The sequence below is a fragment of the Tenrec ecaudatus genome, chromosome 5 (assembly GCF_050624435.1).
Source record: "Tenrec ecaudatus isolate mTenEca1 chromosome 5, mTenEca1.hap1, whole genome shotgun sequence".
NCBI classification, from domain to species: Eukaryota; Metazoa; Chordata; class Mammalia; order Afrosoricida; family Tenrecidae; genus Tenrec; species Tenrec ecaudatus.
In genome coordinates this window covers 125,730,695-125,755,723 of record NC_134534.1, presented here as the reverse complement: position 1 = coordinate 125,755,723, position 25,029 = coordinate 125,730,695, and the positions used below count along the sequence as shown (strand labels likewise).

Sequence of the window (25,029 nt, the reverse complement as noted above, 5' to 3'; positions counted from 1 at the left end):
AGGTCAACATCTATCCCACTGCACCAACACACAGGCTTGGATAGAGGCTGGGATATTTATTCCATGAACCATAATGCTGAGCCACAGTTTTGTAACGACTAGCAAGACCTAAGGACTACCTTTTCCTGGTAGGACAGACCGTTAGTTTCTTGACTACTAACCAAATATTGAATGGTTAAAACCCTACAAAGTGCCACAGCGGACAGGCCTGGTGGTCTGCTTCTAAAAGGTCACAGCTTCGAAATTCCCATGAAGTAGGTCTACTCTGTATTCTTGGGGCCACCATAAAGTGCAAAAAACTACAAGCGCATTTTTGCTTTTGAAACATTGTCTAATAAAAAACAGCTTATTTGGGCAACCCTCCCATGTAGCTATAGCTCTGGTTTTTGCCACCACTTTCCAGGGAATTTGCCATACTGTGGCGGTTTGTGTGCTGCTGCGATGTGGGAAGCTATGTCGCTGGTACTTCATAGGCCAGCAGGGTCACCCAGAGTGAACAGGTTTCAGTGGAGAGTCCAGACTAAAGACAATGAAGTGATCAGCTGCCCCGTCCTGAGGATTTGGTCTCTGAAAACCTTATGCATAGCTTCAAAATACTGTTAAAGTCTGAAGGTCGAAAAATGGAAGCAGAGCATTTTGGTAAATGGTCCCTGAGGATGGGCCATTTGGGTTAGAAAACATTTAAGATGTGACTGAAGAAGGAGTTGCTTCCTGGGAGCATAGTTGACCTTGATGACAAGAATGGAGTAAAGCCTGTTGGAGTGAAACCTTCAGGACCTCCTTTGCTAATAAGGCATGGCTCAAGATAAAAATAAATAGCCACAAAAATCTGCTAATGATCTGAACTTGGAATGTGCAATCTAAGAACCTAAGAGAATTGGAAGTCATCAAATATGAAATGGGAGGTATAAAGATTGCTATTGTAGGTATCAGTGAGCTGAAATGGACTGGTATTGGTTATTTTGAATCAGAAAATCACATGATTTTCTATGCCAGGAATAACACAATGGAGAGCAATGGTGTGGCCCCAACGGGCATTTCAAAATCAATTTTGAAATACAGTGTTGTCTGTTACAGGATTAAATCTATCGCTCTACAAGGAAATCCAATCAATACAAATCATATACAAATTTAAACACTATTCACAAAAGCTAGAAATGATGAAATCTAAAAATTCTACCAATGAATTCTGTCAGAAATGGCTCAAAGATGCATTGACAGTTATTGGTACTTGAAATGAAAAAGTTGAAAATACAGGAAGGAATAGTAGTTGTAAAATAAGAGTTGGTGATAGAGATGAAACTGAAGATGACATGATAGAATTTTACAGTACCAATGACTTGTTCACAGCAAATACCTTTCTAAAACAAAATTAAATATTAGGTATCCATATGGATTTCTCCAGATGGAATACACAGGAATCCAATTGACTACACCTGTGGGAAGAGTAAACAGAATAACTCAATTGCCCATATGTAAACTTCAGGTTAAAGTTGGGGAAAATTGAAACAAGTTCATGAGAGCCAAAATATGACGTTGAGTTTATCCCACCTGGATTTCAAATATCTCAAGAATAGATTTGACACATTGGACTCTAAATACAAAAGGCCTGGAGAGCTGGTGGAGAACACCACCAAGGGTATGAGGGGAAAAGCTATGCTGGCTGCTTTCTTTCCCCCAGATCCTGGATGCTTCCTCCCCTCCAACTACCATGATCCGACTTCTACCTTGCAAGTCTGGATAGAGCAGAGGTTGTACACTGGTGCATATGGGAGCTGGAGGTACAGGGAATCCAGGGCGGATGATACCTTCAGGACCAGGGCTGTGAGTGGAGATACTGGGAGGGTAGAGGGTGAGTGGGTTGGACAGAGGGAACTGATTACAAGGATCTACATGTGACCTCCTCCCTGGGGGACGGACAACAGAGAAGGGGGTGAAGGGAGACGTCAGACAGGGAAAGATACGACAAAATAATAATTTGTAAATTATCAAGGGCTCATGAGGGAGCGGTGAGCGGGGAGGGAGGAGAAAAAAGAGAAGCTGATGCAAAGGGTTTAAGTGGACAGCAAATGCTTTGAGAGTGATTAGGGCAAAGAATGTACAGATGTGCTTTACACAATTGATGTATGTATATGTATGTATATGTATGGATTGTGATAAGAGTTGCATGAGCCCCTAATAAAATGTTTTAAAAGAATCATTTTATTGGGCTCATACAACTCTTATCACAATCCAAACATACATCAATTGTGTAAAGCACATTTGTACATTTGTTACCCTCATCATTCTCAAAACCTTTGCTCTCCATGTAAGCCCCTGGCATCAGCTCCTCCTTTTCTGCAATCCCCCCCATACTCTCCTCCCTCATGAACCCTTGATAATTTATGAATTATTATTTGTCATATCTTACGCCATCCAACATCTCCCTCGCCCACTTTCCCATTGTCCGTCCCCCAGGGAGGAGGTTATATGTGGATCCTTGTAATCAATTTCCCCTTTCCATGCCACCCTCCCTCCATCCTCCTGTTATCCCCACTCTCATCACTGGTCCTGAAGGGATCATCCATCCTGGAATCCTTGTGTTTCCAGTTCCTATCTGTACCAATGCACATCCTCTGGTCTAGCTGGATTTGTAAGGTGGAATTGGAATCATGATAGTGGGTGGTGAGGAAGCATTTAGGAACTAGAGGAAAGTTGTATGTTTCATCATTGCTACACTGCAACTGGGTGCTTTTATAGTATGCATTCCCCTACCCTACACTCTCCCATCCTCAGTAGGTGAGCACCCAGCAACTCACTTTGAGTTAGTGCACTCAGTGGCATCTCCTGGGAAGATTCTCTCTGGTCACAGTGATTTATTTCATAAAAGTAGTTTTGCTCAAATCTAGGGTATTTTTGATGGTCAATTTAAGAGAACAGTGTGCGGCTGTCAATTTTAGTTTTTTCCTTAGGAAAAATGTAGCAGAGGCTGTTGTGATGTTTAACAAAGCTTACAAGGACAGCACTATGAGAAAAACTCAAGTGAATGAGTGATTTTCTCATCTCAAAATAGGTGAAATGTCAATTGATGACAAACCTTGTTTTGGACATCCGTCAACTTCCTGAATGGATGGAAATGTCAACAAAATTCATGCACTTGTGCTTGAAGATGGATGATGGACCACTGATGAGATGGACAAGTTATCTGGCCTATCTTGGAGCTCAGGTCAGCAAATTTTTTTTAATTTTTTTTTTTTTTACATTTTATTAGGGGCTCATACAAATCTTATCACAATCCATACATATACATACATATACATACATCAATTGTATAAAGCACATCCATACATTCTTTGCCCTAATCATTTTCTTTCTTTTTTTAATCTTTTTATTGGGGCTCATAGGGCTCTTATCACAATCTGTGCATACATCAAATGAGCAAAGCACCCTTATACATTCGTTGTACTCGTCACTCTCATAATTCACCTTCCACTTGGGTTCCTAGAATCAGCTCGGTTTCCCTTTTTTTTTCCCCCATCCCCCTCCCTCCCCGATCCCACCCCTGGTCCCTTGATAGTTTATAAATAATTATTATATCTTATCTTACACTCCCCGGCATCTCCCCTCACCCGCCTCCCCCTTGACAATCTCCCAGAGAGGAGGTTACACATAGATCTCCGAGATCGGTTCTCCCTTTCTACATGCCCTTCCCTCCTGGTGTCGCCTCTCCCACCGCTGGTGTTGAAGGGTTCGTCTGTCCTAGACTCCCTGTGCCTCCAGATCCCCACTGCACCGCTGTACATCCTCTGGTACAACCAGGTCCGCAAGGCAAGGTAGGATTGGGGTCATGATGATTGGGAGGGGAGGAAGTGTTCAGGAACTAGAGGAAGGTTTTGAGTTTCATTGTTGTTACACTGAACCCTGTGTGGCCCATCTCCTCCTCACTACCCCTCTGGAAGGGGTGTTCAGCTCTCTACAGGTGGGCATTGGGTCCCCATCATGCGCCCCCCCTCTTTCACGGTGATGTGATTCTCACCACCACCCCACCTTTGATGCTGGAGACCTGGTCTCCTCTGTCCTTCATGGTCACCTATGTTGGTGTGCTGCTTCCGTGTGGGCTCGGTTGCTTGCATACGGACCCCAACACGACACACCAAACAAGGAGGGCAACGCAAAGTACAGAGGTCTACACAAAGAGGCTGGACGACAAGCTGGCCCAAACCAGAATTAGGCCGACCCCCACACTCGAAGGGAATACCACAGAAAACAAAAATAGATCGTCTGGAGTGGGAAAGGAACTGACCCACCACACCACATCCAGAAGGAAGCTGAAACAAAAGAAGGAGAAAGGACGTAGTGGAGTACACCTGGGTCCACCAAGCCCAAAGTCGATAGACCAGCTAGAAGGGCCCGTCATACAGAGAGGACCATTCAGCTGACCACACTATGAGATACGACATCCTGCACCAACACATGGCCCTACATGGGACAGCACCTGAGACACAATGGGGGATGGGCGACTGAGCTGACCCCGCCACACTGAGGCAAACACTGGGGGCGTGCAATGGAGCAGTGGAGGAAGCAGAGCAAAGGGAGCCCGAGGGAGTATAAGGGATGATGTACAGGCCAACGAAAGGACCTTGAACTACTAGCAATTTTTCTTTTAATATTTGCTATCTTTTTGCTTAGTCTTTTTTAATTTGTTTTGTTTTTTACCTTGTAAATTTTGTGTGTTAGTGGCTTTTCTGCTTATCAGCGTGTCAATGTTGCTTCTGTCAAAGCCATGTTCTTATGGGCCACTTGGGTACAGTCAAAGTCATATCCATTTGTATGCACATATTACTATGTCAGCAGGTCCACCTAGACAAGATAGGCTGGACAAATAATGAGAGAAGAAAACAACAGGACCAACAGTCCTGGGGGGACATGAGAGCGTGGGAGGTAGGGGAAGGGAGGAGGTGTCGCCCAACACAGAAACAAGGGAACAGCGAATGGTTCTAAACCAGAGGAGGGAGGGGAGGGGAGGACTGGAAGGGAATGACCAAGAGCAAGGTAACTGAGAGGAACTACTGAATCCAGAATGAAGGCCAAACATGGTAATGGGTCGGGAGGAAAGCGAAAGGAAATAGAGGAAAGGAGTAGGAGGCAAAGTGCATACAGAGAAGCCTAAATACAGATATGTACATATGTAAATATATTTATGTTTATGGGAGCAATAGATTTATATGCATATATTTATAGGTTCAGTAGTAGGGTAGCAGATGGACATTGGGCCTCCTCATGCATAATCCCCCAATACAATAGCACCTCGCCCTGCTAAGCAGCCATTGCAGGATACCCATCTTCCCGACATGATCACTGAAGACAACCGTGTGTGTAAGCAAATGTGGTGAAGAAAGCTGATGGTGCCCGGCTATCAATAAAAGATATAGCGTCTGGGGTCTTAAAGGCTTGAAGGCAAATAAGCGGCCATCTAGCTCAGAAGCCCACAGAGAAGAAGCACACGGCCTAAGCGAACACAAGGTGTTGAATGGACCATGTAGCAGATACAAAGGAACAAAAACAATCATTGTGTGATCACCTTCCTCACATAATGGCTGAAGACGAAAGTGTGCATAAGCAAGTGTGGTGAAGAAGGCAGATGGTGCCCGGCTACTAAGAGATATAGCGTCTGGGGACTTAAAGGCTTGAAAGCAAACAAGCGGCCATCTAGCCCAGAAGCAACCGAGCCCACACGGAAGCAGGTCAGCAAATTTTAACAAAAGATTTAGGAATGAGAAGTGTCGCTGTGAAATTTGTGCCTTGGGTTTTGACTGACCAGGAAAAGAGTGTCAAGTGGAAATATGCCTTGTTTTGAAAGAACAGCTCAAAAGCTACCTGTACTTTTCCCCATTTTTTGATGAGACATGGTGCTATTCTTAAGAATCTGAAAACACACATCAAACAAGCCAGTGATAGATTGACACAATCGTCACCTCACCCCACATAAGCTCATCAAGTAAAATCAAAGATCAAGTCAATGCTCTTTTTTTTTTTTTAATGTGACGGGGACAGCACATTCGGAGTTCATTTCACCAGGTCAGACTGTTCATCAAGCTTTCTCTTTAGAGGTTCTGTGAGGATTCTTTAACAGTGTGCAACAAAATGCCCTGATGTGTGGCAGATGGGGGACTGGTTTTTGCCACCCCGACAATCAATCTGTTCACACAGCCATGTCAGTGTTCCAGTTTGGGGGGGGGGGGGGAAGGCAAGCTTCTTTTGCCCCATGCATCTCACTCACCTGACCTCAGTCTGTCTGACACGCAGAGGGACACGAAGGAACAGTGATTTGATGAAGTAGAAGAGGTGAAGAAAAAACAAGGGAGCTCCGATTAGCCTTCCAAACATGAGTTTGGAAAATGTTTGCAAGAATGGAACTGTAGCTCTTTTGCTGTGGTCTCTCTGGTCTCTCTCTCTCTCTCTCTCTCTCTCTCTCTCAATCCTTTCTTTCCCCCTCCCCCTTCTCACCCCTCTTTCTCTTCTCCTCTCCTCTCTTCTCTATCACCTTCTCTCCTTAATTAAAACCCATTTGGATCACCCCCCCCCAAAAAAAAAGAATGGAACTGTAGATTTGACAAATGTGGTACATGCAATGGAGAGTACGTTGAAGGTGATGAGGTTGTTTTGCAGGGAAAAAAAACTTAAAACATAACTTTGAAAAAAATCCCATTTTGGGGAGAAACCCCCTCATATCACTCATGAAACGCACAAAAGATCATTAAAGAAAACCGAGTGAGAAAATATCAAAGTGGATAGCACTTTTACTCTGAAACTTTCCCTTAATTATAGAGTAGTCAAAGCAAAAGTGAGACCTGATGAAGTCAAAGAGGAGAAGAGATCATTTCAAAGGATAGCTCCATCAGACAAGGTCAAATGTTATAATACAATGTAAACTACCTGGAGTCAGAAGACCAGACATGAAGAACATACGCAGTATATCTTAAACTGAAGAAACACAATAAAAAAGTCAAACCTCAAGTTGTAATATTGAATGATTCTACCAGAAAAAATGTTGACTGATGCAGGAAGCATCCAAAGAAGATGGAAGAAACGCAGAGTGTCCTTGCACCAAAGAAGTACCAGTTGACACTGCTCTTTCAGGAGGGAGCAGATGATCAAGAACCAATGGGGGTGAGGATGAAGCTCAAGGGGCACTGGGAGCATTAGCCAAAAACAAGTCTTCCAGAATTGAAATACTTCCACAAATAATCAGTGAAGGAATGGAAGCACACACTCATCTGTACCAGGAAATTTGGAAGACAGTTACTTGGTCAAATGACTAGAAGAGATCCATATATGTATCCACTCCACAGAAAGGTGACCCAACAGAATCCTCAAATTATACAGCAGTATCGTTGATATTGAATGCATGTAAAATTTTGCTCAAGATAGTCCAACAATGGTTGCAACATTGACAATGAGATGCCAGAGGTTCAGCCAGATAAAGAAGCAGACATGGAGCAAGGGATATATATCATTGCTGATATTAGAACTGGGATCAAAGCAGAGAATACCAGAAAGATAATTACTTATATTTTATTGACTGTATAAAGTCATTTAAGTCTATGGGTCACAATACACTGTGGATAAACTTGAGAAGAATGGGAATTCCAGAACATTTCATTGTATTTATGTGGGACTTGTTCATGGATCAAAAGGCAGTTGGACGAACAGAACAAGAAAACAGTGATGGTTCCACATCAGGAAAGGTGTATGATAGTTTTCTATACCCTTACTCTGCTTATGTAAGCTGTATGCTGAGCAAAACATCAGCAAGAAGGGGGCATCAGGACTGGAGAAAGGCTTATTCACAAGCTGAGATACGAAGATGACACAACCACGCTTTGCTGCAAGTGGAGAGGACCTGAAGTGCATGCTGATGATCAAGGATTGCAGCCTATCCTATGGATTGCCACCCAATGAAAAGAAGACCCAGATCCTCACAACTAACCAAGAGGTAAGATCGTGCTAAATGGAGAACTGACTGAAGTCAGAATTTTGTCTTCCTGGGCTCCACAAGCAATGTTCATGGATGCAGCATTCAAGAGATCAAAAGATGTTATTGCATTAGGCAAATCTGTGACACAAGATCTCTTCAGAGAACTGAAAAGCAAGGATATGACTTTGGTGCAATATCCTAAGGTGTGCCTGACCCAAGCCATGTTACTTTCCATTTCCTCGTGTGCATATGAAAGTTGGGCATTGAGTAAAGAATCACAAAAAAGAACTGATGCAATTGAAGTGTGGTGCTAGCAAAGAATATTAACAATACAAACACATATCTTGGAAAAAGTACAGCAGGGTGCTCCTTAGAGGCAAGTATTTTAAGACTTTATTTTACATATTGTGTACATGTTATCAGGAGAGATCAGTCCCTGGAGAGAGATTTCATGCTTAAGAAAGTAAAAGGGTGGTGAAGAAGAGGAAGGCACCTGACCAGATGGACTGAAACGGTGGCTACAATCATGGCATTATTCATAGAAACCATTTTAAGGATCTTTTGATCTGTCGTGCACGGTTGTCATTATGGGTCAGAACCAACTTGGCGGTACCTAACTACAACAACAACAACTGTTCTTTCTGGACAAGAACATTGAAAATACCATGGACTTCAAGAAGAACAAACACATCTGGCCTGGAAGAAGTAGAGTCAAAATGCTCCTTAGAGACAAGGATTGCCACACATTGTCTCACATACTTTGGACATAGTTCAGAGGCAGGGGATTATTTAATGTGACTCTTGTTGCCCAAGTCTCTAACTTTCTCCTGCATGGGTCTGGTAAGAGAAAGGAGAAAAATACTGATAGGATTCACTTGTGAGTAACTGCAAACAAAATTTCATCGAATTCTGCTGTGTCCAAAATAAACCCTGTAAGTAGCAGAATTAGGAATCTCATTGCCAGCAAGATCCAGGAGTGGCTCATATCCTACAGAGCAGTGGTTCTCAACCTTCCTAATGCCGTGACCCTTTAATACAGTTCCTCATGTTGTGGTGACCCCTCAACCATAAAATATTTTTGTTGCTACTTTGTAACTGTCATTTTGCTAATGTTAAGAATATAGATATCTGATATGTAGGATATATTTTCATTGTTACAAATTGAACATAATGAAAGTATAGTGATTAATCACAAAAACAATATGTAATTATATATTGTGAAATATTTATTTCTAATTACAAATAAATGAAATTTTGTCTTGAAGCATGGTGTAGCATGGGTAACAATCTTCATGCCGGGTAATTGTATGTGGGTGTATCTGCATGTGGGCGGACCCACCTGGAGATGTATAAAGGAGTGGTGTCTCGATTCCTAAGAACACTGGAAATATGTGTTTTCCGATGATCTTAGGTGACCCCTGTGAAAGGGTCATTTGATCCCAAAGGAGTCATGGCCCACAGTTGAGAACTGCTGCTACAGAGCCTGTACAGTGAACCACCTGGATCCAAAACCACAGCTATCACATCAGAGGAACAGCAGCAGGACCAGGAGCCAGAGCACAGAGCAGGGTGATGGGTTTCCCAACCCATGGAGGAAGCAAAGCTGAGTATGTCTGCACTCAGGAGTGCCTCAGGACACTTAGCTGGGAAAACTGAGGTTGCTGACCCCGGAGCTCCAGCTACACGCCTTCAGGTAGACTTACCGTGGAGTTGGATGTTCCATTAGGTCTTTATTAGCAGACCTAAGTGAACTTTGTAGCATGTCCTGATAAGCAATTAACCCCAGTATTTCTCACTGGCATTACAACTTGTTAACTTCCTTAATAAACCTTTAATCAAGACTTTTGTCTGTGCATACGGTGCAGTGGTTATTAAAACCCAGAGAAGTAGGATGGAAACATTAATTAAGATTGTACATGCTGTCAAGAGAAAGTAGTTCCTGGAGAAAAACGTCATGTTTGGTAAAGTAGAGGGGCAGGAAAAAAGGGGAAGCCCTTTACGTGATAGGTTGACACGGGCTGCAACAGTGGGTTCACATAAAAGAACAACGGCGGGAGTGGTGCAGCACTGTTTCATTCTGCTGTCACCAGGAGCCAGGACTGGGAGGACGGCATCTAACAACACCACGGACTCTTCTTTCTAGATTGACCGACCCTTCTACCCACTCCACAGCCCCTGATTAATTCACCTCAACGCATTTTAACCTACGGTACATCTACCTCAATGTGTTTCATTTCTCTATAATCAGTGCTATCGTGTATCTATTTGACTTGTTCTAAAGCTTATAAATTGCTTGCCTTAGAATAAGGAAAGACTCCTATATGTTTCTCTTTCCAATGGAATGTTCACATTCTTAAACAGCATTCAAGTATTTGACAACATTTTCCCAGTCTAATTAAAATATCAGGCACTAAACAGCTGTCTGGAACAGGAGGCTGTATGAAGCATTCACTAAATTTTTAGTTTGGCATTCTTTGGATATTTCTAGTTATGCTCCTCTGCCAATCTAAAAAAAAAAATTAAGTTCCCCCCAAATAGGCTATGCACTATCATTTTACAATAGTAGGTTTTTGTTTAAATCATGTATCATGTCAATTATCCCAAGTTTAATTCTTCCAAAGCACAGTATGACATTAAGTAAATTAACTGTCTGTACCATGCGAAGACCCTTGTTGTACAGTGGTAGGATTCGCACCTTCTATGGAATAGAACCAGCTTCGACTCACGGTCAGTGATCTTCATGTGCAGCCTATATCTGTAGTGGTGGTTTGCATTTTGCTGTATGGAAGAACAGGTTTCAGTAAAGTGTCCAAGCTAAGACATACGAGCATGAGAGGCCTGGTAACATGCTGAGAAATAGCTCATGAAAACCCATTGTGAGGATGGCGAAGGGCTGGATCACATTCTGTTCCTTTGTCTATAGGGTGGTAATGGTTCCATGACCCTTTGAAGGGCCATTAACAACAATAAAATAGCATCCCCTAGCTACGGGTTCCTCAGATACTCACCGCGCATCAACTAAAGGCTAATGCAGACTCTCCTTCATGTCTCCACCTCCTATTTCTATCCTAAAGTGCACAAGACAAGATCTAAGGCCGAGTATACCAGCTTAGCAGATGTAATAAATTGGAACTCAGGGAAATGAGCCCCCCAACTTCTGCTCACTCAAATCAGGAAGGAAATTAGTCTAGATGCTAATGATGTATGCTCAGAGCCACAAGGCACATGAGCAACCCTCGCTGAGAGGAGAGAAAGGCAGGAGCTATTAAAAATTTAACGACATCTTGTGGAAACTGTAGCCCAGAAAGATAGCCACACCATTGTTAATTATATACTCTGTGGGGCTACCTTTTTCTAATTATCAGTTTAATTTTTAAGTTATAATTGAAATTTTAAAAATTATTTTTACCTTGGTAGATTATACAAATCATTTATTAAAGTTTTTCCAACTAAATACATCTCTTTGTTTCCCTTCTTTCTCTTTGTACTTACTGTATTCTTAGGGTGAGGAGGCAAAGTCCCACTAACCTATTTGTCATAAAATAAGAGAAGTTTCTTCACTCTGTTCTGGAGTCCCACATTTCTGGATTCCGGTATCAGTAGGACTAGTCTCTCTAAGAAGGCTCTAATCTTGTTTGTGTGCATGTTATTATCTCCACAGGTCTGTCTAAATAAGATAGGCTGGATGGACAACCCAGAGGAGAAAACAACGGGACTGACAGTTCTGGGGAGACATGGAAGAGGGGGATGTGGGGGGTAAGGAAGTCATGTTAACAAACCCAGGGACAAGGGAACAACAAGTGATCCAAATCAGTGGTGAGGAGGGTGTAGGAGGCATGTTATGGCATGACCAAGGAATTACTGAAACCCAAATTAAGGCTAAATATGATAGTGGGACAAGAGGAAAGTAAAAGGAAATAGAGGAAAGAGCTATGAGGAAAGGGGCATTTATAGAGGTATAAATAAGGGCATATACATATGTAAATATATTTTTATATGCAGATGTGGAAATATATCTATGTGCATATATATATATATAGATATATATATATATAGTGTGTGTGTGTGTGTGTTTAGTATTAAGGTAGCAGATGGACTCTTTGGGCCTCTACTCAAGTGCTCCCTCAATGCAAGAATACTTTGTTTTATTAAACTGGCATTTCATGATGCTCACCTTCTTGACACAATTGCTGAAGACAAATGTGTGCATAAGCAAATGTGTTGAAGAAAGCTGATGGTGTCCGGCTATCAAAAGATATAGCATCTGTGGTCTTAAAGGCTTGAAGGTAAACAAGCAGCCATCTAGCTCAGAGCAACAAAGCCCACATGGAGGAAGCACACCAGCCTATGTGATCACGAGGTCTTGAAGGCATCAGGTATCAGGCATCATCAGAACAAAAAAATTATATCATTGTTAATAGGGGGGAGGGGGGAGTGGAGACCCAAATGTCATCAGTAGGTAACTGGACATCCTGTTATAGAAGGGTCGTGGGGAGGTGATGAGCCAGTCAGGGTGCAGTGTAGCAATGATGAAGCATACAACTTTCCTCTAGTTCCTAAATGCTTCCTTCCCCCCTCCCCCCACTATCATGATCCCAATTCTACCTTACAAATCTGGCTAGATCAGAGGATATACACTAGTATAGATAGAACTGGAAACATAGGGGATCCAGGGAATATTATCCCTTCAGTACCAGTGGTGAGAGTGGCAATACTGAGAGGGTCCAAGGAGGGTGGGGGTGGAAAGGGGGAACCAATTACAAGGATCTACATATAACCTCCTCCCTGGGGGATGGACAACAGAAAAGTGGGTAAAGGGAGACATCAGACAGTGTAAGATATGACCAAATAATAATTTATAAAGTATCAAGGGTTCATGAGGGAGTGGTGAGCAGGGAGGGAGGGGAAAAATGAGGAGCTGATGCCAGGGGCTTAAGTGGAGAGCAAATGTTTTGAGAATGATGAGGGCAATGAATGTACAAATGTGCTTTACACAATTGATGTATGTATGGATTGTGATAAGGCTTATAAGAGCCCCTAATAAAATTATTTTTTAATAAAGAAGAAAGCTCTAGTCTAGAGCATACAGGTTCCCAAAAAAATTTGATCTACTGCCCCCTCTTCAGAAAAATTACTCAGTTCCACCCTGGTAATGTTATACTATAGCCAGTATAGCTAGTTAGTCAGGATAAAGTGTCGATTTCTGCTTTCACCACCTTGATGTATTGTTACAGGGGCCTGGAGAAGACTGGGGCTCATTGGCCTAGTGGAAATTCCTTCAGTGAGCCTTCTTAGTTTCTGTAATCCTTGGCATTCCTTGGTTTGTAGATGCACCATTTCAATGTCCCTTTCTAGCATTCCTCTGCACGTCTTTTCTTCACTTTAATAAGGACACTGCTCAAGCTGTATTGGGAACTACACTGCTCCAACATGACTAGATGTTCATTTAAGTGATGACATCTTCATAGACACTATTTCCACTCAAGCTCACAGGTACCAAGGTTCCTGTGTACCTTTATGACGGATACAATCCAATTCATAATATTTATCATGCACATGAAGAAGAACTTTTAACTATTTGTTTATTTCAATATGATATACATGGTGCATTTCAAAGTTCTATTTGATATTTGAAGAAGCCCTGGTGAAACAGTAGGCTATGAATTGAGCTGCTGATGTCAACCAAGGTCAGAAGATCAAAACCACCATTCACTCCATGGGAAAAAAAGGAGACAATCTGTTCCTGTAAAGATTTAGAGTCTTGGAAAGCCGAAAGAAGTTCTATTCCACATTAGAGGGGCCATTTAAGTCACAGTCCACTCCATGGCCTTCAGTATTTGATACTCTTACATAGAGAGGAGAATCCGTTCCTCCCAACCTGTAATTAATTTCCTTCTCTCACCATTCACGTCCTCTTACGTTCTTCATCTTGATGAGGCAATCAAAACAAGAGTCACTGAGCCACTGTCTTTATGTTAAGTCTGTCTATATTCACAATTTTCAATATTTTTTCTTCCAATGAAATCTTATCCCAAACCGATTATTTGAAACACAGTGAAATCCCCAAGTTTCTGTGGATCTTTTTGAAAATGGCTACTTTAGTTCACTTCATTCCCCAATAAGAAATAATTTCATCTCCAAGGATGAATAATTTACCATCATGCACTCTATTTTAACTGAGCCTTGGGAGTTTTAGTAACCTTCACAAGGCCACACAGCAATAAGATGGGAGAGCCAAGGGAGTGTGAGACCAAACAAAGCTTATTTGTTGTCTGTCTCTGAGATACCATCCATCACGCCACAACTAGGCAGAGAGCTTGGTCTCTTGTGGAGTTTATATTTTTATTTAAGGGACTTAATTAGTTTTGTGGATATCTAACACAGTTGTGGTTCTAACTAGTAACCATGCTGGCTGTTGAGAATTTTTAATTCCTCACTCGCTTGCTGTTGGTTGATTTGGCTAAATCTATTTTCTTATGGATTATCCTTATCTTAATGGCTGCTTAGCTGCTTAAGTTTCTATATTAAAAAAACAAATATCTATTTGCCCATTCAAGGTAAACAATCAACAGTGATTGCCATGGTCCTGAGAAGTCCACAGAGACCATATATATATATATTCCCTCATTTATTTCTTGTAGTCACTCCATAAAAGAAAAGCATGTCAAGAATTATATTCCTGTCAAATGGTTTGTAAAAGAAAAATCAGTTAAAGGAGGGTATGCAACTCAATCCACCAACTGCGGAGTACAAAAGCACACAATCCTTGTTGGTCTGTTGGAATGAATTTGATATAGCACCTTATCCCATCTCTTGTTCACAGAATGGGAAATCCAGCCTCAGTTACTCACGAGGCTTCTCTTCCAGTCCTTTGCTGTGATAACTTTCAGTTTCAGCAGTTCAGGGATATTCTTGCAGATTGGGAAAGCTTCCAAGAGTCAGGAAATTTTCTTCATGTGGTCTTGCTACCAACCTGGGTACTATCAAGTGAAAAGGTATGGGTCCCAAGAGTTTCTCCAGATTAATCAGAAATCTTTCCATATCTAGGGGAATAGTTCATGATGGTATTTCCATTCTTTTTCTTTCCAAGATACATAGGGCAGTCTTCTTCAGGGCTTGAGCTGCGTGATTAATTGCTACTGTCAGCCTAAAACCATTTAGGCTCATTCTACATCTAGTCTCATTCAAACTTCTGAAAAGTTTAATGAGGTCAGGCCTATCACTGTCCCCATTCTGCAGGTGAGCAAAATGAAGCTCTCTAAGTTAGCATAGCACTTCCAAAACAGCCAGTAAATTAGAGAGCCAACGGAGACCTCTGCGTCACACTCTTTCACACCCAGACTCATCCCATCTATTTACATTCCTGTCAACGTCATTGTCATTGCTCCAATCATTATCTTAGCAAGTTATAGCTGACTTATCATCTTATGTTGCTGAAAGTACGACTGCACGGAAGGAATAAACGCTCTATCCCAATGTTCTTTGGACTCTTTTAAGACGATGATCAAGTCTCTCTGCTGTGATTGTTATGCCTTTTGAAAATTATTATTAACCCCTCTCCATTCTCCTTAATTTTTAGTGGTTTTTACCCTCAGATCTGATCGTTCTGTTTCTTAATGTAAGTAATGTAATTGAGGTTGTTCATAACCCATAGTTCAAAAGCACGATGACTAGCCATTGCCTTTCTCAACGTAATCATGAATACATCCTCACGTAGGTACTTCTTTAAGCAGGGAAAAGAGACTTTCTCAAGGCAGCTCAGATAAAATGGAAGTTTAATAAAAGTCAAGGCAAGATAATATTATGCAAAAGACTATGATCAGGCCACTTAACAATTTGGTAATTGTGAAAAAACTAAGAACTGTCCTGGTTGGCCTCTGTATGGCTCTCTGGGCCCTCACACCTTCTATTCTTTAGGACTGCTGGGACTATGTTACGATCAAAATCGACTCACTCACACCCAGTAACACGCCCATTCCTTCTCACCTCTTCACACTAGCTTTCTTGCTGCATGCCCACAATTTTGGCATGGTAGAGCGTAAATGACCCTTGGATTTGATGAATGATCGTTTAAAACCCACGAACCACAACTCTGTACTATTTATTTCAATACTGAACAAAGAGATATGATTGGCTTTGTTTAACTGTCCGTGGATCAGGTACCTTCATGAAGTGGCCACTGTGGTGCAACCACTGAAGACTGCATGGGCACGCGAAGCGTGTGTGGTCTGAAATGTCCATTTAAGTTGCCACTGAGGCAGGTTTATAACAATGTAGGAAGTGACCACAGAAGACAGCTCCTAGTGAGGACAACATCCTACCAAACGCCTCCTACAGGATGATTGCTTCAAAACTGGTGATACTTTATTTTGATCTTGTCCATTTTATGCAAGATCATCTAAGTGCTCTCTATCAAATATGAAACAATCCAAACGATCATGCTGAGTACTCAAAGCTGTGTACACGCTCCTAGACAAATCTTCTTCACATGGGCGTGTGTGCTTCTCACCTCCCACATGCTATGCTGAATACAGAATGGTTTCCACTTACTCTGTATTTACTAACGTGTCCTTGAAATCCTTATCAAGCCTCAATATTCATATACTGTAGCGGCTTCTGTGTTGAGGGCAGTATGTAGTAGCTGCAACAAGTGACTCTAATCTACCATACACACTAGTTGGTTGTGGTCTCAATTGGTTACTGAGGGTCAAAGTCAATGTGATGACAATTAACAATAAGAATACTTCTTACAAAGCTTTTCAAAATGGCTAGTGCATCTTAACCACACACACGTTTTCTGTTTCATTGACCTATTCTGACAACCATTGTATTTGGTCTTATGTTAGCCTCTGGTTCAGATAATTCATTTATTTCAACAAAGTGAGTTCTTTGAAGGCATACAGGATCTGAAAGAGAACACCATAAGCAACAAGGCCACTGGGGAATTAAGACAAAGAGTTGAAAGAAAGTGATTTCCTATTGATATCAGTTTCCTATAGACTTGATTATTAAAACTCAATTCCATTCTCATTTTTAAGGCAATCCATGTAAATATTTGATCCACACGGTTTCCTTTCTCATTTTTTTTCTCTTTTTTGTTAGTTTTCTCCTCCAACTCATTATTTTCATTCAGCCTGTTAAGTTAAATCCCATACTGATAGATAATCTGTAGAGACCACATGCTGGTAAATACATTTTTAAAAAAGTTATCTAAGATGCCCTTTAAGAGAATTTTAAATATAAAACACAAGGAGTCATGGTAACATACATATCACAAATCATAAGTTAAAAAAAATTACCTCATAACCAAGTAAATGCCCGTTACTCAACTTCCAAGGAATGGTGCTCCATGAAACTTCAATTTCCGAGGAAGATAAACTACTTGCAGAAACTTGAGATGGAGCTATTGTAGGCTCTATTTGGAAGTGGAAATGAAGATGCAATTAAAACTGGGCAGCTAATTTAAAGCTCGATTAAAATATAATTTTAAAATAATTTAATATTTTACAAATGTTATAAAACATTCGTCAATAATATCTAAACACACGAATCATTTTGTTAATTAATTTACTGAATTGAGTCCCTAAAGAAGATGTTGATGTGCTTAATCCTTGAACCTATAAATAACTTACTTTATTTAACATTTTATTAGTGAGAACTGTGGGCAACCTCAAGGACCTTTGCAATTTACCACAAAGTCTAGGGCAGTGGTTCTCCACCTTCCTTGTGCCGAGACCCTTTCATACAGTTCCTCATGTGGTGGTGTCCCCCAACCATAACATTATTTTCATTGCTACTTCATAACTAATTTTGCTACTGCTATTAATAGTAATATAAATACCTGATGTGCAGGATGTATTTCATTGTTACAAATTGAACATAATGAAAGCATAGTGATTAATCACAAAACAATATGTAATTACATATTGTGAAATATTTATTTTTAATGACAAATAAATGAAGTTTTGTCTTGAAGCATGTGTAGCATGGGGAACTGTCTTCACGCTGAGTACCCATAGGTGGGTGTATCTGCATGTGGGTGGACCTGCCTGGAGACAGATAGAGAAGCGATGTCTGATTTCCTGAGATCATTGAAAATATTTGTTTTCCATTTATCTTAGGTGACCCTTGTGAAAGGGCCGTTGGACTCCAAAGGGGTCGTGACCCAGAGGTTGAGAGCTGGTGGTCTAGAGTGTAGGGGAGAAACTGAAACCATATTTACTGAGTCCAACAGTGGCTAAAAAGCAAAGCTCTGGGTTTGCACACTGGCTCTGTCACTTAGGGCACGGAGTTGGCCTGTTTGCCAGGCTCTTCATCAAGCTTCCATTCTCCTGCATGTAAAAGAGGAATGGTACCTGAACCTCACTTGAAAAGCCCAGTGTCTTAGACTTTAGGACCCACGCTCTGAATCTCATTATGACTTCTACCATTGTTCACGCAAAGAAATATGTATGAAGAACTTCCAAATCAGCCTTTGTAGCTCATCGGGCGCATGAATACGGAACTCCTACGTGATAACACCCTGTTTCCCATACCTTCCTCTGCGGAGAACACAGCTGCCACCGGGCTAAACGGTCCTTCTCCTTTGTTATTGTAGACGCCCACTTTCACTTCGTAGCGGGAAAACGGCATGATGCTTTCATTCCGAAAGACGTATCTGGAGACACCAGGGGATGTCACCACTGTCTGGATCCAGTTGGTCACCCCGTAGGGGCGGAAAGCAACAACATACCCAAACCCCTCACCGTTCTGAAGTTCCTCCGGGACTGGCTGCAAAGGAAAGGCATGCTAGATCATCTTGACACTGGGGACAACGCAAAAATGAGCGGCGCTCTTATCGTTATAGAACTTTCAATTAATAATCTATAGTGTATTAGTCAGCTGAGTGGAAAACAAGCACCAGTGGAAGCGTCGCTGCTTTTTAAATAAGTATGGTCCACTCCTTCACAGCCATCCAGATAATGGATTCGAACTAGCACACCGGTATTAAAAAATGCTAGCTCCTAATTCTACCTCTGAGGAGTCCTAGTGGTATACTGGATTATGGTTGAGCTGCTAACCCAGTTTGGAACCATTAGCTCTGTTGCAGGAAGATGAGCCGTTCTACATCCTTACAATGCGCCAGTCTCAGCAATGCCCAGGGCCATTCCTACCCTGTCCTGCAGGCGCACAAGGAGTTGGCATCCACTGAAAGGCAGCCACGACACTCTCCCACAACCACCAGCACCATCCAGGGAACCAGGATCATCCCTGGAGAGCAGTGCTCTGAAGGGAAATATGCTGCCCAAATACTTACATCCCAGGTGATCACCAGTTCTGATCTGCTTCCACCTCCTCCACTGACCTCTGCAGGAGGCACTTCTGGAACTGTGCGGGGCAGAGACACAGAGGTGGGCCCTTATTTGCATTCCGTAATATGACTCTAACCTTAACAATTCTAACCTGCAAACAAAATAGGGGGGTGCTGGATTGTTTGAATTCTAGAAAAGCATCAGTCAGGGTTGTGTTCTTTAACCACATTTATTCAATATGTACACTGAGAATATTCTGTCTGTAATTTGAGAAACTGGGCCATGTGGAGAACACAAGATCATGGGTGGAGGAAAACTCACTAACAGCCTGCAATATACAGATGACACAACCTTACTTGCTGAAAGTGAGGAAGACCTGTAGCAGTTACTGATAAAGATCAAAGATTTCAGAAGAGATCCGATGTGAGCATGAAGGAAACAGAAATCTCCAACTAGACCATTAAGTAACATTCTGATTAATAGAGAAAATGCTGAAGTTGTAAAGGATTTCATTTTACTTTCCACAAGCAGTGCCTATGGAAGCAACAGTAAGTGAATTAAATGGAACTTTGGATTGGGCAAACCTGCTTCAAGTCACTTCTTTAGAGACTAAAAGATCCAAAGATATCACTTTGAGCACTGAGGTGTGCCTGACATTTTGAATTGCCTCACATGTGTGTGAAAGTGAGAAAATAAATACAATAAGCAATGCACAACAGGAATTGATGCACTGAATGCTGGTAGGTATTAGCAAAGAATATTGACTATAGCAGAATAAACGAATCTGTCTTGGAAGACATACAATCAGAATACTCCATATAAGAATATGTCTCACATATTTTGTAGATTTATTAGGAGGGATAAGTCCCTGGACAAGGATATCATGCTTGGTGAATTAGATGGTCCATTAAAGAAGGAAGATTCTTAATGAGATAAATTGATATAGTTGTTCCAGAAATAGGCTCAAAGATACCAAGGATTATGAGGAGCTATATGACTGGGAAATATTTCAATCTGGCATGTGTAGGTCACAAGAAGTTGGCGGCGGGACGAGAGGAAGGCTTAGTAACGAATGGCAACATGCAGACGACACCGCCTTGCTTGCTGGAAGGTAGGAAGACTTGAAGCACTTGCTGATGAAGATCAAGGATTGCAACCTTCAGTACGGAGTCCAACTCAGTGTAAAGAAAACCCAAACCCACACAACTGGACCAATAGCTAATGGAGAAAGGATTGACTGTGTCAAGGAGGTCATGTTGCTTGGACCACAATGAATGCTCATGCAAGCAGCAGTCCAAAGACCAAGGACACACTGCATCGGGGAAATCTGCTGCACAAGAAGAAAAGCAAGGACATGACTTTGAGAACCTAAGGCGTGGCTGAACTAAGCCGTGCTATTTTGAATCACCTCATATGTCTGTGAACGTTGGACAGTGAATAAGGAGGCCGAGGAAGAACTGGGGCATGTGTATGATGGTGCTGGTGAAGAACACTGAGAGTGCCACTGGCTGCCAACAGAACAACCACGTCTGACTTTGAAGAAGTGCAGCTAGAATGCTCCTTAAGGCAACGAGGGTCAAACATCATGTCTTGTGCTTTTAACATGTTGTCAGGAGAGACAGGAACCTGGAGAAGGGCATAATACTTGGGAAAGTCGAAGGGGAGCCAAAAGGAGGAAGGCCCCCGACAAGGTAGACTGACACAATGGGTTCAAACATAGTACCAGATTCACGTGAGGATGGCACAGGATTGGACTCTGTTTCCTTTTGCTGTGTATACAGTCGTCGTGAGTGGAAACTGACTCCATGGCACCTAAAAACTACCAGAGTCAGAACAGACTGGAGGGTACAACAGCTATGAGCTGAAATGAGAGTCATCGTTGCTTATTGTACCATTGACTTATTACATATATGTGCTTATCTTTGTAAAGCAAATAATTTATACTTGCATGATATTATAAAGATGCCATAAAATTCACAAACAATGAGAAAATAGAACTCACTTGGAAGACAGAGTTTGAATATTATGAAGGTTAATAAAAAGGGAAAAGCTATTTGCTAGGGATGGTGGATCATCAATCTAACACGACCATTCAACCTGTACCTTTGATAGGTAGATACTATTCTCAGAACACTACTGTCTTGGTATAACACTGGCTCAGAATCAAATCCTGTTATGAGATGTTCTCCCCCCCCCCCAAATTTTTATTGGTACATAATCTACATATTGTACAATTCAATCACTCAATCATATCAAAGAGAATTGTAAAAGAATTACCACATGAACTTTGGGGCACCCCTCCCATGGTTAAGTCACTTTTAAAATGAGTTGTGCAGTCACAATCTGTTCTAGGGCCCCTCCCCCATCTCACCTCCATGATTTACTCCCCAAATTCCCTGTGACCCACCCCCACCTCTGCCTTCCCTATAATCCATCGCATCAGTTATTATCATTATGTATCCACTCCTCCTGTGCTTCACAGCTGGGAAACCTAATAGAAAACAACGAAAAGCAAAATCGCACTAAGATGGTTGGGAGAAAATCAGAATAGTATAAAGACAAAAGTGTAAATAATGTGGAAGAAGGAAGCGATCCCCATCAACATTCAAGAAGCCAGGGAAGACATTTCAGTTAAGGAACAAGTAAGAGATACTTGCACTCAGAATAAATTCATGTCGTGCGTCTAGAGGGAGATCAGTTGGCCAAGTTATGAGTTTGATCCAGTCTAATTCAGATTACAATGGTCTCTTCCTGATAGTAAGGCTTTCTGAGACTCTTGCCTGTGACTAGAGAGGATCTGCTAGGGGCTCAGTCTGACTACATACTCTGCAGATGGGTTTTGGGCTCCCACTGTCCCCCATAGTCCTCCACAAATTGGAAGTTCATAATTTTAGCTCTGATATTTTTCTCTTCATCCTATTCTAATTTAGTAATTGCCATCTTTGGACCACACATACTGATGTGGACTTAGTTGACTTCTGGCTTAGATCGTTGCTTGTTTAAATACGTTATTCTGATTGATAGCCGGGCACCATCTACCTTCTTTACCACACTTTGCTGTAGCACCCTTACCTTCATAAAGGTGAATAACAAGCAGGGCCATGATGTAGGAACTTACATTGTTCTTAAGTTGGAGCTAGGATTTAATGAGAACCCCAAACCCATTCTTGGATCTATGCTTTTTCTGTTTTGGTCATATCATTCCTTAGTTCAATCATGTCAAACATAATTGTAAAATTGCTTCCATAATCAGTCTCCAAACATACGTTTCTTTCTTGGACTTCTTAGCATCATCTCCTTTTTATCTCCCCCACCTCTCTATATCCCCGTTGCCCCCAAACCCTTGCTATATTTGCTGTCCCTACAGGCTCAACATCCCTGGGTTTCATTTACCAAAAAAAGAAAGAAACAGCAGAGCTTCAAGAGGGTGAGCCCTAACGGTGACACAATGAGGTATTCTTTACTAATATTGCAGGCATCAAATTTCTTAGCCTACAGTGATAATTTGAAGCTTACTAACTCCCTGACACTGCTAGAATACAAGTTCCTGAAAGACCACCTTTCATCATTTGCCACGTTCTCACCTGTACCAGAAAATCAAGAGTGTGCTCAGCTCATTGGCAGACACATGTAAGTATGTGGTGTGCGAGTGAATGAACAGAGCGCCAAGAAAGATATGATTGCCCTACTTTTCATAATACCTAGCACAAACATTATGTGCATTGTCCTGGGTAAAATGGCATCATTAAAATTAGTGAGCCATATTTCATCGATCCGATTTTGGCTCAGATACTACTGTGATACTAGATCTAGTTCACACATACTCAGTTAATATTAATTAATATTATAGATTGGGAAAAGGGAAATCTTTAGCTCTCCCCAGATTTTTCAATGTTGTGAAAGACTGTACACTGTCTAATTTTACATGTGTATGCTAGGAGATTTTCTTTAGAAGAGTCCTTCCACGGTTTGTGGGAAAAATTGCTTTGCACAGAGAATTTTAACAATGACTCCTTCTTCATTTAACACTTGGAAGGCCAAAATATGCCTATTCATCAATCGTTTAAGTTCATTCACTGAGCTTGGTGGCAGAAGGAGATTTCCCAGCAGCAGAACTCCCAAATGTCATTATCCTACCAATTTGTCAATGCCTGTTATAAATGAAAACAGTACTTCCCCTGTTAACAGAGTGACTATGTCACATAGTAATTATAACTTTAAGTGACAAAAACATATTCACTCAGCACGAACTCATCATCATTTACAGTGGTCGAGTTTGTGGAAATGTCACACTACATCCGAATCACTTATTCACATGCCTCTGACAAATGCCATATGGCTAGTTCTGCATTAGAAAGGTCAGGTAACTGTGACAGTGTGACTGGGGTGATCCCCTGTTCCTGTAGAGAAAGGCCAGTGCAGGCCTGTTGGGCTGAGAGATGCCATCCCAATGGAACCTATCAACCCCTTACTCAGAAAGCAAAAACACTAACCTGCCTCTTCAGTTCTTACTTTTTCTGAGGGTAAACTGGGTTCTCCACCTCCAATTTTGTTGCAGGCTACAACCCGAAATTCATACTCCACCCACGGGTTTAATTCCACAACAGTGGCCGTGTAGGTTTTTCCATCGATGACCTCAGGCACTACAAAGGAACCATTTGAGAGATGTCACAACCAGCGTGCCTCGGCATTGACTTGAGCCCCACTTACCTCCTCTGCCGTTACCTGTTGTGAACGTTTGCCAACCCACGGAGAAGGGTGTTCTAGCCTGGATGGAATAGGAGATGACTGGGCTGTGGTTGTCTGTACCTTCTTTCCAAGAGAGTTGGGCTGTGGTGTCTGTAATTTCAACTACCTTCACATTTTCTGGTGGCCCAGGTGAACCTAAGGAAAGCAAAACATGCAAACAGTAAGTTTGATGATGACATAAGCCTGATTTCTGAGCCTAAGACCTAATGCCTTTCTGGACTGCTTCACATACCTGGGCAGAAGCCAGGCCAGTTGCTGACTCAAGGGGCTCCGATGCTTGCCAGAGGCACCTCTCCCAGGTACCTCTCAAGTGGACTGCAACCTCCAACGATTCAGGGAGCAACTGTTTATTTGCACCACCTGGGACTCTCTACACCGGGCCTGCATTCTAGAAGTAATCACCCCTTTATGCCAAAGTGACAAATACATCACACAACCCCTTCAAAGCTTCCAAATGATCCCAGTTTCTGTGGTTCTTAGGAAAAAGGCCATTTACTTTTCAATAAAACTATTCCTTACATCCCACACTATCCTGTCAGAAAGATTTTAATCTGTTAGTGAGGCATTAATCCCCAACAATTATAGCCCAGGATTTCACTGACACCCACCCTGTGAAGTTTTTCTGTCCAACAGCATTTCTGTATGTTTCCAAGTTTGATGTCCTTTACTTCAGCATGGAGCCTTTCCCTTTATACCAGGTGCATCTTGGAAGCTGCGCTGTTTGTCACCGAGAATTTGCCATTGATAAGATTTGATTCTGTAATGCACTCTATGATGTGCTCAGCCCAGTGCAAACAGCACTCTGGAGAAAGTACCTCAGTTTGGCACATTTTCTCAGGCATTCCAAGAATCCTGGTTCTTTTGGAAGTAATCACACACACATACCCAAACAACACATCCACTCTCTCTCGCAGTAAACACAGTTGCTGCGTTAATGAAATGCTTAAAAACACTTCAGCTTGGGAGCAGATGTGGAATGCTAATTACACCGTGAGGCATTTGGAGGGCAGAGTTGAGACTTCCTCTCCTTTG

At 41.8% G+C, this 25,029-nt stretch overlaps 1 protein-coding gene across 1 annotated transcript in view; it reads right to left on the bottom strand.

Moving 5' to 3' along the window:
* Nucleotides 1-25,029, bottom strand: part of CNTN3 (contactin 3) — a 379,845-nt gene that overhangs the window by 25,330 nt on the left and 329,486 nt on the right. The window contains exons 14-18 of the mRNA XM_075550729.1: nt 23,974-24,132; nt 23,742-23,891; nt 19,254-19,324; nt 18,493-18,727; nt 17,257-17,372 (exon numbers count right to left, since the gene is read on the bottom strand). Coding sequence (XP_075406844.1) covers nt 17,257-17,372; nt 18,493-18,727; nt 19,254-19,324; nt 23,742-23,891; nt 23,974-24,132 — 731 coding nt within the window. The remainder of the gene's footprint in view (nt 1-17,256; nt 17,373-18,492; nt 18,728-19,253; nt 19,325-23,741; nt 23,892-23,973; nt 24,133-25,029) is intronic.